The sequence below is a fragment of the Muntiacus reevesi genome, chromosome 1 (assembly GCF_963930625.1).
Source record: "Muntiacus reevesi chromosome 1, mMunRee1.1, whole genome shotgun sequence".
Lineage (NCBI taxonomy): Eukaryota > Metazoa > Chordata > Mammalia > Artiodactyla > Cervidae > Muntiacus > Muntiacus reevesi.
The window spans coordinates 11,481,832-11,501,690 of record NC_089249.1 but is presented as its reverse complement, the minus strand read 5'-3'; the positions used below and the strand labels follow the sequence as shown (position 1 = coordinate 11,501,690).

General features: G+C 37.3%; 1 protein-coding gene across 13 annotated transcripts in view; it reads right to left on the bottom strand.

Moving 5' to 3' along the window:
- The window catches only part of MYBPC1 (myosin binding protein C1), a 95,433-nt gene that overhangs the window by 53,254 nt on the left and 22,320 nt on the right, over positions 1 to 19,859 (bottom strand). For 7 of the 13 annotated variants that reach the window (XM_065937653.1, XM_065937663.1, XM_065937731.1 and 4 more), the window contains 9 exons: positions 19,187 to 19,228; positions 18,349 to 18,390; positions 10,169 to 10,207; positions 9,613 to 9,648; positions 7,858 to 7,968; positions 4,991 to 5,139; positions 4,538 to 4,655; positions 3,235 to 3,286; positions 1,109 to 1,165 (listed from right to left, as the gene is read on the bottom strand). In XM_065937653.1, the coding sequence (XP_065793725.1) occupies positions 1,109 to 1,165; positions 3,235 to 3,286; positions 4,538 to 4,655; positions 4,991 to 5,139; positions 7,858 to 7,968; positions 9,613 to 9,648; positions 10,169 to 10,207; positions 18,349 to 18,390; positions 19,187 to 19,228 (646 nt within the window). The remainder of the gene's footprint in view (positions 1 to 1,108; positions 1,166 to 3,234; positions 3,287 to 4,537; positions 4,656 to 4,990; positions 5,140 to 7,857; positions 7,969 to 9,612; positions 9,649 to 10,168; positions 10,208 to 18,348; positions 18,391 to 19,186; positions 19,229 to 19,859) is intronic. The other 6 variants (XM_065937673.1, XM_065937741.1, XM_065937682.1 and 3 more) reach the window with 4 other exon arrangements.

Genomic DNA, 19,859 nt, shown 5'->3' with positions numbered 1-19,859 from the left:
ATCTTTATATATAACATATATATAATATAGTATATTTATGATTATGTATGTGCATATATGGACTTCCAGGTGGTAAAGAATCCACCTGCCAATGCAGGAGATGCAGGTTTGAGCCTTGGGTTGGGAAGATCCCCTAGAGAAGGAAATGGCAACCCACTTCACTATTCTTGCCTGGGAAATCCCATGGACAGAGGAACCTGGTGGGTTACAGTCCATGGGGTCACACAGAGTTGGACATGACTGAGCAACTAAAAACAAAAAACAAATATGCATATATAGGGCAGAAATTCTATAAAATGGTTGTGTACTAAATATCCATAATGAAAGTTTATAAATTTTATTGCCAGAGAGTACAAAGTTAAAGGAGCGTGAGTGATAATACTAAACACTAAGCCATTTCACTACTACTTTATCCCTTCTAAAAATGCAAATTTGGGGCATTTTAAATATCTCTGAAATAAGGATGTACCTTATAATCAGCAGTATGTCATAATAAGCTATTTGGACAATTTTTTTCATTGCTTAGTGGTTTATAATACAGGTATATATTAGCATGGTGTCTTAGATTTGATGAAATACAGTAAATCATCAATACTATGTTAAAGTAGGTATATATATATATATACATATACATATATATATATATATATGCACACATAAATATATACATCTGCTGAGACTTCTACCAAAATTTTGAAATTGACTTTTCAGTCAAATATCAAAAGCAGGAGAATGGAGGCTTTATTTATTCAATCATGATGAGGGATCATGATTGAAATAATAGAAATCATGAGAGAAATAAGAAGTTTTCAGGCATTTAAGTCTTCTGTCTCAGTTTTCAAATTTCCTCATCCCCTACTAAGAAAATACATGAAGACTCATAAAACATTTAAAAAGAAAGTAAAAGCATCAGCTAAAATATTTAGCAGATTAGTAGGCAGTTTTTTCACTGTCTCTTAATCAACACTGTTATAATATTCCATAAGCAAAACACATTTTAAGAAATGAGAAATTCTTTGAAAAAGGTCCACTTTAAACTTGACTTCTCTGAGTGGGTATCTAAAAGATTTCCAGGCCAAAGCGCCTCACTCCATCACTGGGTTCTCACCTACGTTTCAGGAGACCACTAAAGTCAAGTTCCCCTGCATCCTCTTGACCTTCTCCACTGTCATTAACAAAAGAAAAGCAAATCTGGGTTTAATGCTGAGACACATACACAACAATTCCCCCAACACTCCACGTCCAATGTATATGCACACAAATCATGGGACTAAATCAACACAAACAGTTTCTTTTCACACAAGTGACATTTTCAATTTTGGAGGATGTACTTGTGGAAATGTAAACACAAGGAACTTGTGTTACTCTACGATCTCGGAAGACACATTTTTGTAGATTGCATATGTAAAACTGATTGGATTTGTGTTAAAACAGAGTAACACAAATGCACTAAAGCCAAACAACACAAAGTACTTTGTTTTTGCAAGTTGGGGGCTCTGGGAATGTCGTGTGTAAAAAGCAAAGGACTTTTGCCAATCTCTGTTACTCCAGTCATACAGAGATTGGCTTGGAAGATGAAGTGGACTAGTGTCAAATATATAAGTACAAAGCTTCTATTCAAAGGTAACCTCTTTGTGTCCATCAATAGACGAATCAGGTAATGTGATACCAACATAACATAAAAATGGAGCTAGCGCAGGGCTTTTTAAAAGATGCATTCCTTTCTCTTGAAAGGGAAAGGATTATAAGCTTTTTATTTTCTTGTTAATATTTATACCATTTAAAATGTGTTTTCCAAAAGTTTGTCTTGGAATTGTTGAGCCCTTTGCTAGGAGTTTTTTAAAGTGTTTTCCTGTGGAGAAATGCATCTTAATTTAGGCATGCAGCCACCTTCATGATTTCATATAAACTCTAAATGGAAGCTATGAACTGATATTTAAATGGTGCTACATAGTTACTTACATGTTTAATTTTTTAATGAAGATTTTGTTTCCTGCGCTTTACAAATGTTAGTTATGGTTTCTAAGAAAAAAGTCTGCAGGTTTAAAAACAACGTGTATAACACGTTAAGTTATCAGAATTGAACTCAAATAATGTGTCCTCAAAATTTCTTTAAAGCAGATATTTGGAAAAGACCTATTGACATAAACATATTTCTATTCTCTTAAAGCCCAAAACTAAGTAGATGACATCTTTCTCTCTTAAAAGAGACATACGTAGGATGAACCTAGTGTGAGATCTATGTGTTTGTTAACTGCGGGGTGAAGGGAAGCCAGGAGATTTTGAAAGTTATGACTTTAAAAAATACAATGGACTGATCAGGACATACTACATATATTTTAAGAGTAATTACAATATTCATTACTTCATAATTTAGAAAGAAATTTTGCCTTTTATGAACAAGACTAAATCATTGCTTTATACTAGTTTGGGATGACTCTCCTTACTCAACAAAACTGTTATGTGGATTCAGTCTTAGGAAGAACAAATCATTTCCTCTCATTAATGAATTTCTATTTTGGAAGAATTCTAGATAAGTAAAGAAGTACAGAGAAGAAAATAATACCGGGAAGAAACTAGTCGCATTTCTCACAGGCTAGAAATTTTTTTCATTTTTCTTCCTTGACTTTCTGATTTTTCAGCCTTGGTGGTTGCAAAATAAATCAGGTAAGTGTCTATATTTTGCCTTTCTACAATGTTCCTTATTCCAGCAGACTCAATGGTCTTTCATTTAGGATAATCCCATACTTAAATTGTGCTAACTTTAGTAAGGAGCTACTTAATTGTAGTTTTCTGGGCATATGGTCTAATAGCTCTGTATGTGATTCCTAAATAAAAAGCAATGTAAGTTTTCTGACACTACTTAACTGATGCTATATGAGATGTGTATTGTTATATATTTTTCTGGGTCATTTGGCAGAAAATAATGCAATTCATGAAGAAGCCACATATGAATAGTAAGAAAATGTGTCTTTCTAAGGCAACAGTGAGACCTGTAAAATAAGAGTTTCACTATAGCAAGAATATTCTAAAAAATGATCAGCATATACACAATATGGCTTTAAGCCCATGGCATCTCTTGAAAACTAACGTCTCAATATTCAGTATGTTTGACTTTGGTGAAGAGACTTGATCTCATTTGAAATATAGAGTGTGGCGGAAGGGAACATGTATTTGAAAATCCTTTACTTTCATGTTTTACAAAAGATACCTAGATCCCCCTTTTGAAGTTACCTTCTCTTGAAAGCAGATCTGATGTCAATGTTTGGAGTAGTCCCAGTAGATTCTTTGAAAGGAAAGAAAACAGTAAAATAAACATCCATGAAGAACCCAGTTTTGTGTTCAGTTCCTCTCCAGGCTGTGGGGATTCTTCCAATGGAAGGAATCCGCTGAAGGGGGTGGGGGAGGGGTGGCTCTCCTCTGCTGGCTGAGCTGCTGAGACATCAGAGCTTATCCTCCCTCCCTCAGAATCGATGATGGGGCTTTAGGAGTTCCTCTATCCTGTTGTCATCCCACCTGTGTGCCCATTAGAATCATCCAAGAAGCTTAGAAAATATCAGCTTCTTCATTTCCCTGCTGAAAATTTTGATTCACCAGATTGAGGATGGGCACACAGAAATCAGTATTTTTAGAAAGCCCCTTAGGTGATTCTCAGATGCCTGGCCAGGTGAAGGAGCGGTGCTCAGGACCAGAGTCCCACTTAATACTGAAATCTCGACAGCACCTCCACCCATGGTCCTTCAGCCTCTTGACGATTCTCAGACTGGGACTCTCACAGCCATCTGTGGTGTCTATATGGCTTTAAAGAAAGAGCTAGTGCTAACGTGAATGTAAAATTCACCTTCTCATAATTTCCACCTTTCGATTCTAATCTGCCTAAACACTTCTCAAAGAAACCGAAAATGAGCCTTTCCCTCTTTCTGTGACAGCCCTTCTGTGATTTATTACAATGAGTCATAAATGCTGAACCTCCTTCACCTACACATTCGAGGTGAATGGACCATGGTTCCTGGATTCTTCATCCTCCCAGTTACCCTACTCCAGGAGGGATCCCAGGGGAGATACAGTGCCTATGACCAAAGGCATGACCCCCAAACATGGAACAAGTAACATGTTATAGAGAGCAGTAGCACTTCCTAAACCTAGATCCTATAGCATTTGTAATGCTCTGGTTTTAAATTACATCAGCTTTGTCTAAAAATCCAAAGCTATGTCACACTTCTGATTTCTTACCAAGTCAAATTTCCCTTTGTTTAACTATCGAAGTATTTTTCCCCTAATCTACATATATGCCTTTAATTTATTCTTATCAAATTCACTCTTGGCAGTACACAAAACATATAGATGAAGAATGTCCGTATCTGACATTAGTCCTTATACGAGAAAATCCTCCCTTCTACCTGGTTTCCTGACATTCTTGTCCCAGGAAACTTTATTTTCAAAATCTCATACTAATAAATGATCTTATTCTCCTCTATCCTTTCACATTCCATTAAAAAAAAAAATCACACTTATCCAGACTAGAAGCCTCTCTTACCGTGTACTTCAAGATCGAATGAACAGCTGTCAAATTTATCCTTATAGGTGACCTCACATCTGTAGTTTCCTGCGTAGTTCTCTTTGGCTTTGATGATCTGCATCTCGAATGTGTACACCTGCAATGAAACGCATCCGAACATATTTCAGTCCTACCCTGCTGGCAGAAAAAAGCCACCACATTGCAGTTATTTCCCCAAGTCCACAGTGTTGGCTTAAAGATGTGTCTGCCTCTGGGGATTCGGGTACAATGTTCTCAACACAGGAGGGGTCAGAGCAGTGCTCTGAAGCGCTGGGCACAGCAGGGCCACCACCTGGAGTATAAACACTGGGAATGGTAACTCCAGTGGGTGTTCTGGAACTGACGTCCCTCAAAGCTGAACCTGAAAATGGCCTTTGACGTATGCAGAGGAGCGAGCCGGCCAAGCCCCTGCAGAGGGGCTCAGGGTCATACCCTGCTGTGTCTTTCGAAGGTTTCCTTCAGCTGGAGGTGCTTCCCAGCTTTGCTGGCCAGGTCCATCCATTTCCCTTTGAACCATTTGACAGTGGGCTTTCTGAGAAGATCTTCAGCTTTGACTTTGGCTATAAAGGTGATATTTTCACCTAGGAAAAAAACACAGGCAATTCAGACTGTGGTTTAAAAATTGCCGTTTGGGGCTTCCCAGGTGGTGCTAGTGGTAAAGAGCCTGCCTGCCAATGTAGGAGACAACAGAGATGTAGGTTTGATTCCTGGGTCAGGAAGATCCCGGGAGGAGGGCATGGCAACCCACTCCATTGTTCTTGTCTGAAGAACTCCATGGACAGAAGAGCTTGGCGGGCTCCAGTCCATGGGGTCGCAAAGAGTCAGACACGACTTGAAGCAACTTAGCATGCACAAAAGGAGTTAGACAGGGCTCCTATGATGTGACTGGCACAGCTGGAATTGAACAATGGAAGGGCCCTGACTTTTTTTATGAGCACCCTAGGTTCTAGGATACTCCAACTGCTTCTGCTTTTGAGGTTTATGGAGCAGAAAAGGAGCAATGGGGAAATTAGTGGAAATAATTTTGGAATCCAAGCACATGTAATGTGTATAAAACAACCTATTCAGGCATACCTCATTTTATTGCACTTTGCTTTATTTATTGTACTTCAAATTTACTGTTTGTTTTTTTTTTAAACCAATTGAAGGTGTGTGGCATGCGTGCATCGAGCAAGTCATTTTTCCAATCTGTGTCACACTTTGGTGATATTTCAAACTTTCTCATTATTGTTATGCTTGTTATGGTGATCTGTGATCAGTAATCTTTGATGTTAGTATTACAAAAAGATTATGACTCACTGAAGGTTCAGATAATGCTTAGCATTTTTTAGCAATAAAGCATTTTTAACGAAGGTAAGTACATTGTTGTTTTAAACATAACACTCAGTTCAGTTCAGTCAATCAGTTGTGTCCAACTGTTTGTGACCCCATGGACTGCAGTACATCAGGTTTCCCTGTCCATCATAAGCTCCCAGAGCCTACTCAAACTCTTGCCCATTGAGTTGGTGATGCCATCCAACCATCCAACCAACCATCTATTGCATACCTAAAAGACTATAGTGTAACCATAACTTTCATATACACTGGGAGGAAAAAAATTCTTGGGATTTGCTTTATAATGATATTTGCTTTATTGTGGTGGTCTAAAACCAAATCCACAATATCTCTATGAGTATGCATAAATGTGAAAAAATGAGAAAACACATACATACCATATATTAAATATGCATATGTATATATATATGAATTTTTTCCATCCTTTTAATTAGGCAAGATAATGCTAAGACTGGAGTTATAAGAATATGACTAAATGAAGCTGATCTTTTTGAAGTACAGTCTCCTATCTATTTGTATTGACTCATTAGACCTAAAGGACATCAAAATTCTAGCCCAGTGGCCAGTTCAGCATTTTGGTGTCTTCCACAAACACAAGGAGAGCAAGCATTTCTATTCATATGCAGTGTGCTTCTATATTCCAGGCCTAAAAGAAGTAATTTTAGACTGTAGTCAGCTGTGTGTTCATTTGCAAAACATTTGGTGTCAAAGACTAGTTCTGATCACAATATTCCTTATAAAAATTGATTTAACTAAAAGTCTTGGACCCCCTGGTCACTCTCTGGCTTACCACTTTGTTTCCTTCATGGCACCTGTGATGGCGTTTGTGGTGATTTGTTTAATTTCTTCTTGTTTGCTCATCCCATTAAGTCTGTAAATTCTGAGTGCTCACATATTTTACTCAGTGTTTAGCACAATGTCTAAAACAGGAGGTGTATAGTCAATATTCATTAATGAATATATTCAGAATTAAACCGTCTATCTGATCAGCTTCCTCTGAGACATTGCAACTCTTGATCCAGCATGTGTGCAGATTTATAATCATTTTATGGAATGAGGTGTGTTGTAATGACGGCAAACACCGGCTCACCAACTTTCACGGTTCCACCTTGAGGCTTCCAGTTGAAGATACACCAGGGACTATTCAGAGCGCTTCATGGGTAGTATTATCTCCATTTTACAGATGAGGAAGCTGATTTGAACCTACCCTGGCAGGGGTCCAGGCACTCAACACTCTGTGCTACAGATTATTGAAACAATAGCTGTCACTCAAAAGAATATTTTTCAGCCATAAGAAGGAATAAAACACTGATTCATGCCACAACTTGGATAGACCTTGAAAACATTATGCTAAGTGAAAAAAACCAGATACAAAAGGTTCCATATTATTGTGTGATTCCACTTATATTAAATATCCAGAATAGGGACATTCATAGAGACAAAGAGATTATCGGTTGCCAGGGTTCAGGGAGGGAGAAAGCAGGATAAAGCTGGACAGGATGCAGGTTTCTTTTTGGGGAGTGTATGTACTCAGTTGTGTCCAACTCTTTGTGACCCTATGAACTGTAAGGCCACCAGCCTCCTCTGTCCATGGAATTTGGGGTGATGAATGTATTTTGGTACTTGGTTATACAGTTGTTTGAAAAGACCCTGATGCTGGGGAAGATTGAGGGCAGGAGGAGAAGGGGATGACAGAGGATGAGATGGTTGGATGGCATCACCGACTCAATGGACATGGGTTTGGGTGGACTCCGGGAGTTGGTGATGGACAGGGAGGCCTGGCGTGCTGCAGTCCATGGGGTCGCAAAGAGTCGGACATGACTGAGCGACTGAACTGAACTGAACTATACAGGTGAGTGTACTAATAGCTACTTATCACTCATTGTAAAATGCTTAACTCTATGTTATTTGAATTTCATCTTCATCTGAGAAAAAAAGACCAGGATTTAATGCTTGGAACTCACCAACTTTCACGGCTCCGCCTTGAGGCTTTTCCACGAACAGGGTGGATAGCTGACTGTTGGCATTCTGCTTGTCCTGCTCCTCCCCAGCTGGTGGTTCACCAATAGACCATTCTAATGAGCGGAAAGGAGGAAAAGGATCATTTCAGGGCCAGGTTCTTTTTAGGCACACTTACTTACCTGGCTTTGTTTTTCTTGTCAACACAGAAGCTTCTCTCTGTCTAATTAACCTGGATAAATATAACATCATTTTTTCCATCCACCTTCCCACAGCCATCAGTAGAGACTGAGCGATTCCCATTCTTAAAGGGCTATCTCTTCCAGATGGAACCTAATTTCTAGGAATAGCAAAACTTCTCAGAAAGGTTGTTACTCTTTCCTGGCAGCCAAGTTTCCTTGGTTTCCTAGTTCTGCTTATCCCCTAACTGATAAATACCCCTGAGAAGGCCATGAAAGCAGAGCCTTAGTGTTTTTCCAGGTGACAGGCTATAAAGCCTTGTCTGTACAACAGCTGAGTTGGAAAAGACTAACGGGATGGATCAGTCTGCAGGTCAAGTGGGAAAGATCAGGCTGCCAAGCCTGGCCTCATACGTCCAGATTCTTCACTGCTATATGAGTAGATAATTCCATGATGCTTGTATGATGTAGCCTTAGTTTGACAATTAAGTCACAGATTGTGACCTGCAGGCACAGATTTCAAGAACTCTAGGATCATCCTGAAAGAGAGGGGAAAAACTAGAAAAACAGAAAGAGAAATAATCTCTTTGAGGCTTTCCCATGAAGACAGACAATCTGGAAATGAAGCTTATTTTGCATTTTCTAGTTTGCACTCCAGGTGCTTAGGAGGTATCAATCAGCTGTCCAATGAGGAGAGCAGGAGAGAGAACAGTAGAAAGTTCTTCTGTCTCTGAGAGCTGAATGAAAGGAAGTTCAGTTTCAGCCACTAATAACTGGAAAAAAAAAGTGCATGGGTTGCCAACACTCAACCTGTTAATGTTTCTTGAAAAGGAGGAAATGTAGATTTAGTTATTTTAGTTCCCATGTCTCAATCATGCTTAGTATTCCTATCCATAGACCATCATTTTCACAGTGAAGTTAAGCAATGTTTTCACATGATTGTACAATTTTTAAAAATACTCAAGTTGATGTTAAAATTTTATGTTGTGCATATTTGTGATAGTGCAGAGTGGCCATTAATATTTGAAATGTGAGGACTTGGGATTTTCTGTTTTGCTCGTTTCAGAAGGGGTCTGCAAAAATGCCCCACCCACAAAGAGGTCCATAGCAGAATCAGTCCTCACTCAAACACAATTGTTGGATAAATGAAAAAATAAATAACCATCCAGAATTGTGACTTCATCAGGTTACATTTGGCAATATTCTTTTTAAGTGCATGTAAATTTCTATAAAAATAGGAATTATTATCCAATGTCAATACATCCCCGGAATGGTGATTTTAAAAGTCTCTTTGTCTTTGCCAAATGTTAAAATGATAGTGATAATGAAACAAAGGAACCTGTGGTGTATGTGGCTAGATTTCTGAATTCGTGTGGGGGTGTGTGTATGTGTATCATGCAAAATTAATTGTTTCTTAATGCATTAGTTTTCTAGTCAGAGAAATGTAATGAAAGACTGCTATAAAAGCTACAAACTGAATAAAACCAAGATTAGAATCAAATACAGCTTCAAGAAGTGACGTCATTAGTGATTACTATATTAGGATGAGGTCGAGACACCTTGCTTCCGGTGTGTGCTCACCTGAATCTTTTCTTTCCAGAGCCCGACTACCCAAACCTGAAAGGAAAGTGTGATTTGGATGACACAAGGGGAGGGGAGAAAATGGAACGCTGGCTTTAACCCTCTCGGATCCCCCAAATCCTGTCTCTTTTGATGATGGGGAGAAAAGACACTAGAAGTTGGTCTGGATGGAAAATCAGTAGAGCTTCAACTTTGAAAACATTTATAAAAGGTATGTGTCCTATTTAAAAAACAATAATTAAGTTTTACAAATCCACATATCTAAAGAACAAGGGGAAAAGAGTATACAGCTGCAGATGAAACACATTTTTGCCCCTAAAATTTATATCCAAGAGTTACTACTTTTATTTCACAAAGAAAGCCTCTTTTTAAAAAGCTTCTGATGTTAAAAAAAAAAACTTGCCCTCAAAGCCAACATTTTCCCTCTTTGGCACTGCCAGGAAGGGGGGACCCTGTTCGGAGTTGGGTCTCATCGAGCAACTCTGTCAACCCATCACCTTAGCTGTCGATCAATAACGCATTGCAAAGTGGGGAAAGGAGTTGGAATCATCCTAACCTGGAGGCAGGGCACCAGGAGGGGAGGCGTCCTCTTCATCTGAAATAAGAAAGAGGAATCAAAAGTCAAGGAGAAAAGAACTTCATCCTGAGCATCCTGGGAAAAGAGAAATCTGCAAAAGAAGAAGAGAAACTACACAAAACACTCAACTGATGAGTAAGCCTTAGAGGACTTGGCACCTGAAAGATTAAACTGCAGGCAAAAGAGAAAAATAAATAAATGTTGTGAAAGAGTGAGAGACTTGGATAATCTCAATGAAAGTAGCTTTAAAAATGGTGGTCTATGCAAATGTTTTATGTACTTGTAAATTAGAAACAAAATTAATGCAAACTATCTAACCTCGATGAAATCAACAATGGAGGTGCGTTTTGAGTTATTCTGTAGCAAAAGTCCCTGACAGCATAACTCATATACCACATTCATTTGAACACAGACATAAAAGCATATATGTTTTTATATAGTTTGATAACTCAATGCCCTCAGAAAGCCTTATAATTAATTCTCCTTCTATATTTAGGAAACAAAAGTCAACAATAACTAGTATGTATCAACTTGTTATACTAAGTTCACCAGTAGTTATTATAGAAATTTTATCTATCTTCTCCCAAGATTATATTGGTGTTGGACAATATAATCTGAAAAATATTTACCAATTTGTAAACTATTTACAAATACTTTATATACATTTATAAGATATTGGGTTGGGCAAAAAGTTTGTTTATATTTTTCTGTAACATCTTATAGAAAAACACGAATGAATTTTTTAGCCAATCCAATATTTACCCCTTTAAAAAATTCAAAATATCCTTTGTAGTGTTTGTACAGACACTGAATATTCCCTTTTAGAAAATGGCTGAATTTCAAAGTGTCTTACATTTTAGATGGTTAAATAGGTATTTGGTGTTTATCTAAACTTCTGCTTCTTTCCTCCCAAAGCAGAAAGACTAGCCTTAGTGTAAATAATAATAATCTTTGTACTTAAAATACTAGAATAATTGTGGGCTTCAAAATGCAAACTTAAATGACTATATAAAACAGGGTATAGAAAACAAACACATGAGACTCTTGACTAAAAAAGTGCTTAATAAAGTCCTGACAAGAAGTAAAATAGCACAGATACAACATATTAGTATATTTACAACATCTATTATTTACTAATCTGAAATTTCTTAAACTGTCAACCGAAGATGTGTTTTACTACTTTTTTTAACAAAATAACTAATGTAATGTATAGAAAACCTTAATGTCATATCTTCAGAACGCAAAAGGTGATTCACTGGGTATTGTGGGATTGAAGATTCTTCAGAGGAAGGTCTCTTTGGTCAAAGAAGCTTGGGAAACACTAGGCGAAATAAAGTTACATGTTTGTGTTTTAGACTGTTGTTTGTGGGAAGGGTATCTCAAAGTCTTCAGTGCTCATGAGGATGGAGATCAGAAATGATACAGTATTAGCATTTCCCAAACTCAGTTCATGTTTGAATCCTTTTCTCCTGGAATATCTATTTACTTTCCACAGACTCTTTGCATTTAGGGAAGTCTAGGTATTTCTGCAAGTTTGAGCAAGCTCCAGGAGTTGGTGATGGACTGGGAAGCCTGGCGTGCTACAATCTGTGGGATCGCAGAGTCAGATGTGACTGAGCAACTGAAACTGAACTGAGGTATTTCTGAGCTCTTAGTGTAATTCTACATTTCAGAAAACTTATATAATTAAAATTTTACATAACCAAAAATAAAATGCCTTGCAATCTCTCTATATTATTTGCCATACGTTTAACTCAGTATGTAGTATTTTATTCGTGTAACCTATTTGAAGGCCTTTATTTACTAAAATACATAAAGAATCTTGATTTAAAGTCCTGTAAAAATTCTTAAAAATGAAGTTTTAAAGTGCAACCAAATCCTAGAAAGCAGCTTCCTTTATTATGTATTAACTAGGAACTAGAACCATTTTGAGTGAAACGAACACTGCATTTTATCCAGGCATGGTTGTTGTTTGTTTACTTTATGCACAGTGCCTGATGAACCCTAATGAACCCTGGAGTTACTTGTTTAGAATGCAAATGATTGGGAAAAGGGCACACACTTTCGTAAAACTGACATGAAAAGAGAAGCCACATTCTAAGCAAAAATTTGATGGGTAAGAAGTTTCAAAGTCCACTAAATTTTAAGACTATTTGAGGAACGTGCACAACTATTTTAGACTATTAAGGCACAATATAGAAAACATCACAGACTTTCACTGCTGTGGCCTGGTTTTAACCTGTGGTCAGGAAACTGAGATCCTGCAAGCCATGTGGCACGGTCAAAATAAATAAATAAAGCAGAACCCAAAGCTGGTGCTCTGTGACAACCTCGAGAGGCAGGTTGGGGAGGGCGGTGAGAGGGAGGGCATGTGGGTATGCCTGTGGCTGATTCATGTCGAAATATGGCAGAAACCATCACAGTATTGTAAAGTAATTATCCTCCAATTAAAAATGAGATGGAATTTTAAAATAAATAAATAAAACTTAAATGTTGACATTAAAAAAAAATAATAAAGTAGTTTTGTTCCTGTCATCTTTTAGATTGGGAAATAAAATTAAGATGTTGGGGTTCTAACCTGAACTCCTTTAAAAAATTGCCTGGTTGAATTTTTTTCTTATGTACCATAGAAAAACAGGTTCTACTGCTTGGAGGAAAATTGAATATCCAACTCTTTTGGGATCTGCCTAATCCAACATCACACATATGAAAGGTGTGGCATTATACAAAGATCATTTTCAAACAAAAAATGCAAAATATGTCACATTTTCTTATTTCTATTTAAAAGCAACCACAATGGTGATGAAAGCTTAAACATCCGTTTTTGGCTGAAGATATGGCCTATGTGAATGACAAATTGAAAGCAACAGAACTCTCTTCCCGAGCCACACAGAAGAGAAGTTTACCAAAGTTGAATTTTATGTCTTTAAGTCATGGGAAAACAGCATTTGGAAAATCATAAAAATAGTTCTTTCAACACTGAAGTTGCTGATGAAGAACATCTGGAAAATGGAGAAAGAACTCATGTTACAAGCCGGGAATTTTCAGGGGTTCCATATGAAAAATCTGGAAAGTGAGGGAAAGAACCCCAGAGATGTAGATGGTATCCATTCCTATAATTCTCCAAGCTCTCTTGGGCATAAAATAACTCCTATGTTTGACTTAAATTGCCTTTTTACAATTAATTTTTAAAGTATACACACTTAGGACAATTGCTGAGATTTTAGAATATATACAGTTAAAATGTACTGTAAACAAACCTCAATTAAATACAGGTATAATACTTTGTTTCATATAGATGAATTTATGAACTCCTCAAGCAGGATAGTCAATTGTAGTAAATATCGGCATGTGTTACCAAAATAACAACAGCAACAACAACAATCAATATGGAAGGCAATAACAAAAACAGCGAATATTAATTCATCATGTTTTGAGACATTTGATTAATTTATGGTGTTTTCTGAATAAGACACACGTCTTCACACTTTGGTGCTTCTGAAATCAGGATTCACTGTACTATAAATGCATTTATTTAATGAGTTCCCTCCAAATCTATTAAATCAATGTTTCATTTTATAATGGCTGTGTTTTGAAATGTTGAAGTATAGTCATACTAACTTTTTTAACAAAATCCATTATAAATAAATCATGTAGTTAGAATATACAGAACAAGACAGTGTTATTGCAGATGTAAATGGACCTAAAGGAAGAAAAAAATCATTTCACTTAAGAAATCATATCATTTAGGAGAAATTTGCTGGAACTTCTGCTGACTCACTTCCTCATCCAACAACCACATTCACGCCAAAATAACGACTCTTCATCTCAAGTTATGCGACAGTGAACATACACAGGGTTCATTCGTGATAGTTTGTGGTAACGTTAATGAAAATGCCTGGGGAAAAAGTTTTCATTTCTGTTGCAGCAATAACCAAGGGCAGTTTTTTCTCTGGAAGGAAAATAAAGAGTGGCAGTAACAATTCCAGCTGGTCTTACCAAAAAATATACTGGCTATAAAATGATAAGCTTCAAAATTAAAAAATATATATCAGAACTTAGGCATTAGGATGAGTACTGATCTGCAAACTGATGTCTGATTCTAATGCTACTGACAGATGCAGAACCACTCATAGGACCAGACTTGAAATGTCCCACAGGGCTAATCGTTTTGGCACAGAAGAGACTCAGTCTCATTAGACTAAGTTCACACATATGATGTTGGTTGATCAAAAGAAAAAAAGTATGACCTCACTTGCGCACCCACATTATTCCCCACCCATGGCTCTTCATTGCAGTTGCCTACTTCCAAAGCTGAAATCCACCGTCCTCTACTAATGGTATTCTCCTCTCTGAAAAGTGAAAGTGTGAGTGCTTCTGTTGTGTCTGACTCTTTGCGACCCCAGGTTGCATGGACCCCATGCGATCCCATGTAGCCCACCAGGCCCCTCTGTCCATGGAATTCTCCAGGCAAGAATACTGGAGGGGGTAGCCATTCCCTTCTCCCCAGGATCTTCTCTGCTCAGGGATCAAACCTGGGTCTCCCACATTGCAGGGCAGATTGTTTACCATCTGAGCCACCAAGGAAGCCCATTCTTCCCTCTAAAGCTCCCTAAAATTGGCTCTAGGAGAGCAAGACCCAATTCCCAGACCTGCCCCTGGCACATAGCCAATACTCAGTGGATACTTGAGATGAATAAATGAATATTGGAATAGAAGGCAGATCTCTGGCCCCACTGAGGATATAGATACTATACTTAGCTTTCCACTGATTTGCTACCTGTGATTATTTTGGAAGAATTCTAAGCCACAGCAGCATTATTTTTTCAAGGACATTATCTTCCAGTAGGATCACTCCGAAAGGGATATCTAAATTCCAATGTTGCTGTTTGGTTAAACCCATTCCTTTATTGTCATCTTGATCGTTTCAATTCCAAGACAGTGAGCAGTATTAGGGAACAGGATACCTAGATAGGAAAGTTCAGGGGCAAGCAAGCAAATATAAACAAACCAATAAACCACTTCCTGAGAAATCAGCTGTTTACCAGAGACTCAGTAGATGTGAAAAGCTGGCGCATCTAATCACAAACACTACTGGTAAGACTGATATCAGAACCAAACAACATTCTGCAACTACAAAAAAAAAAAAACTCAGAACATTGCCAGGTTGTCACAGAATGAGGCAATCAATCTGGAAAAGACATTAAGATGGCTTTGCTATGGATGTTGTTCTCTTTTTTAAAATTAATTTGGATTGTAAATCCATGGCTGATTCATGTCAATGTATGACAAAAACCACTACAATATTGTAAAGTAGTTAGCCTCCAACTAATAAAAATAAATGAAAAAAATTAATTTGGATTAATATCATCAGAGAGAGCCATGATTAATGATGTGCCCTCTATGGCTCTATTAATGAAGGTCAGGTTAAGCCCAGAATGTATGTCATGTATGTGGTATAAAGGGAGATTGATGGCTTTTTGTTCTATCTTTGTCCTGATGGAACTACAATCAATCTAATGAATGTTCTTAATAGCGAGCATCTTGGAGCTATTAACTGAATATACTTCAACTAATTAGATAGTACACTAAAGTGCAAGAAATGTTCTAATCCAGCTGTGACCATTTCCAATGTTAAATGGGCTGATCTTATGTCATCCGTGTGATCTTAGGATTAGCACACAAAATACACAGCACGGGCATCCCATGCCAAACCTTACTAAGAGCATGCGTGGGATGGGTGTTCGTCCTCCTGCCCAGCAAATGGAAATAAAAATCTATCTAGATTACCATTGTCTGTACAGTCAGCAGCTAAGTCAGCACGGAAATGCAACTGATCATTCAATCTACAGGTATTTATTAGGAGATCGCCATATGCAGCTCTCTGCCAGATGTTGGAAGAAATGAGATGAGAGGTCCAAAGAGGTGTTAAAACTTGGTGCGTGACCATCACAAAGCTTACAGCCTGTTAGGAAAAGGAGTGAACAATTAATACAAGATTAAGTGGAGACAAGGGTGATTTAGTGACACACACAATCCAAGAAAAATCAGGAGAAAGAAGAGGAAGTGAAAGTTAGTTAGGATGGTCATGGGAAAAAGTAGCACCTGCCTTGAATGATTAAAAACAATTAGATGGACTGAGGGTTGGGGGAGGGTGAAGGACAGCAATTCTAGTGTAAACTGGAAGGCAGGTCTTTTGCACCTGTCAGTCTTGCTTATGCTCATGCAAGAATTCTTTCTCAACCAGGGCTATATATGTAGCAATGATTATTGTGTCTACTTTTCACTTGAGCATTTTCTTTGAAATTTCCCTGTCTTTGATGAAAGTAAGTAATAATTGAAGGGGACTGAATATTTAGAAGTAACTTCCACCACCTACCTTCTTTATTTAGGGATGTCACTTTCTATCCTAAATTGATTTGCTTTCTAGGCATGTACAGCAAACACATACAGGGCAGTTTATGTTCCTGAGCATGTGACTGCATGTAGCCATGACCTTGTTTAACTTCTGCAAATGTCAGAAAAAGAAAATGTTACCAATTTCAAAATGCCCTTCTTGGTCATATGACCTTGCTCTTTCATCATATTATGTTCTGCATAAAGAGCTTTTTGGATTGGTAGACTGGTTGGTTGGTTGATTTTAACTTAAAGGTAGGCATTTTCTCATCTAAACATACAAATATAATATGGCTTTTCAGATTAAGGGTCAGGCACAGGCTTTGTTAAAACTTTGACTGTTTGCCTTCTGGGATTACATCATCTGCTCTGTTGGTTAAGCCTTACAGCCTGGTCCAAGCACCTTTCCAAATCTGGAAACAGGTGTACACTATCAGCCTTGCAAAGAATAATATTACAATAACTTCAGCCAGGATGTCCAAACCTCCTTGAACTCATCTCGTGGAAGGTGTTCTAGGAGTTTGCACTTTCTGCATTCCATAAGCAAATAACTTTCAGACTGGTCCATGTGGCCGGGATTAGCATTCATGTTACTATCCATGGAAGCCACTGAAGGTCAAGGACAAAGTGAGTGTACTAACATTAGGTATTCATTTATGAGAGCTGTAAATTCAAGTTAGCTGAAGAAAAGTGATCCAATTTACTGAAAGAAAGAAAAAAAAAGTATTTTACTAATGTATAGGAGATAATAATAAGTTAGCTGAAGAAAAGTGATCCAATTTACTGAAAGAAAGAAAAAAAAAGTATTTTACTAATGTATAGAAGATAATAATATCATAGGAATTAGTTAATGAAATTTAACATAGTAAGAACAAACAGAAGGGGTTTCCAGAAAAAAAAAAAAAAAAAAAAGATAATGGATTATTCCAGAATTTAAACTATCTTTTTCATTGCACAAATACCAAATAAAATTTTTAAATGATGATACAGATGTACAAAGCAAAATTGTCATCTACCTTAGTGGAAACTTTCTTTTATAGGAGACTAATGCTCCTTGACTTGAAACAAATGGTCAAGAATGACAATGACTTCCTCCATGGGGAAACAAAGGAATTAGTATTTCATAGATCCATGAAAAAGTATATGATAAAGATTATTCATTTTCTAAAACTAGACTACCCTGATATAAAGTGAGACTAGAATAATAGTACAGAAATAAATGCTTCCAATTCAATAGGAAGTAACATGATGCTTGCTTAAACTTGTATTATCCCTCTATATGACCCATTCTATAAATCTACATGAATACAAAGTGTTACAAAATGGGATGCTAGTTTTCAAAATTACCAGTGAAACCTATAACAGTTTACACACTAACATGAAAACATTCAATTAAAAAAAAATCTGGGTAATCAAGAAAGCTTTCCAAATTAGCGTAATCCCAAGAAAACCAGACATCTCTTTTCCTTCACATGCACATGGGAACTTGGAAACTACTAATAAATTTGCTGGCATCCCAGCAAGTGCTTGTGATTGTATCATTGCTGCTTTTCTTTTGAAAATGTGATGAAAACTGCTCAAGGCACCATCTGTCGTTAATGTTGATTAGGTTGTGCAGATAAGATGCAAAGGAAGAACTCTAAACCACACTGATGAAACAGACTGCAGAGAAGTTCTTTGGGGCCTCCATGGTAATCCTTGCTGAGCTCCTTCTGGTTCTAGCTTTGTTGAATTCAGCTTCACTCTCCCTCCCTCTAACTCACCTTTTCCTGGTGAAGTTCCGGCCTCCTTTTCTTTATTTGGTTCTGTGTGGAAAGTACAAACACACTTTAAAAAATACGTTAAAGAGAGTATTTCATTGTGTGATAAGCAACGGGGTGGAGGCGGGGAGAGAAGAATTAAGGACAACAGAATGGAGCATGAATGATGCTATCCACTCCTTTAATATGCTGTACATGAATTGCAAATTGGGGAATTACAGAATCACATATAAACTTAGTGAAAGCAGCTAATAAATCTCATCATCTTGGGGAAGAACTGTTCACAAAATCATGCAAAACAGATTTTGCTAAAATAGCTTAGCTATGCTGGGACCATATTATAACATACTGGTTTGATAACAGTATAAAGTTTGATCACTTCATTTTAGACTCCAACTAGAGACAGGCTTTTTAAGAAAATTTGAAGTCCAATAGTTTGGACCTCAGATAATATTAAAAAGTCAGGGATAAAATCTGCAATTGTACAGTGGTTTCAAAGAGAATATTTGGGTGCCTGTATTAATCTTCTTGGTTGAGCTGAGTGGCAATAAATACAATGCAAGAGCAAGAACATCAGATTGTTTCAGTTGAGACCCTCTGGTTTGTATCTCTCCACTTAGAATCATAGGAGTCTAGAATCCTGCAGTGTCTGACTTGAGGTGTATGTAAGAAAAGAATTGTTTCAACCATGAATTCTCTCTCTTTAAAAATTGAGGAATAGACATCTGAATCATAGCAAACTAATAAGGACACATTCTATGGGGCCCCCTGGTAACCATGACCAAGTTCTTTTTGCTTCTAACTTTGTTGAATTCAGCCTCATTCTCATCCCCCAACTCACCTTTTGCTGGTGCAGGTCCAGCCTCCTTCTCTTTGTTTGGTTCTGTGTGGAAAGTACAAGCACATTTTATAAAGTATCTTAAAGAAAGCATTTCGTTTCACAAGGTGGAGGTGGGGAGAGAAGAATTAATGATAACAGAATGGAGCATGAATGATGCTATGCACTCCTTTAATATGCTATATGTGAATTGCAAATTGGGAAATTATTGAATCACATATGAACTTAATTAAAGCAGCTAATAAACCTGATCATCTTGGGGGAAAAGTATACATAAAACCATGCAAAACAGATTTTGCTAAAATAGCTTAACTATGCTGGGATCATATTATAACATACTGGCTTGAAAATAATATAAAGTTTGATCACTTCATTTTAGACTCCAACAAGAGACAGACTTTTAAAGAAAGCTTGAAGTCCAATAGTTTGCACTTCCAGATAATATTAAAAAGTCAGGGGTAAAATCTGCAATTGTACAGTGGTTTCAAAGAGAATATTTGGGTGCCTGTATTAATCTTCTCGGTTGAGCTGAGTGGCAATAAATACAATGCAAGAGCAAGAACATCAGATTGTATCAGTTGAGACCCTCTGGTTTGTATTTCTCCATTTAGAATCATAGGAGTCTAGAATCCTGCAGTGTCTGTTGTGGTGTATGTAAGAAAAGAATTGTTTCAAC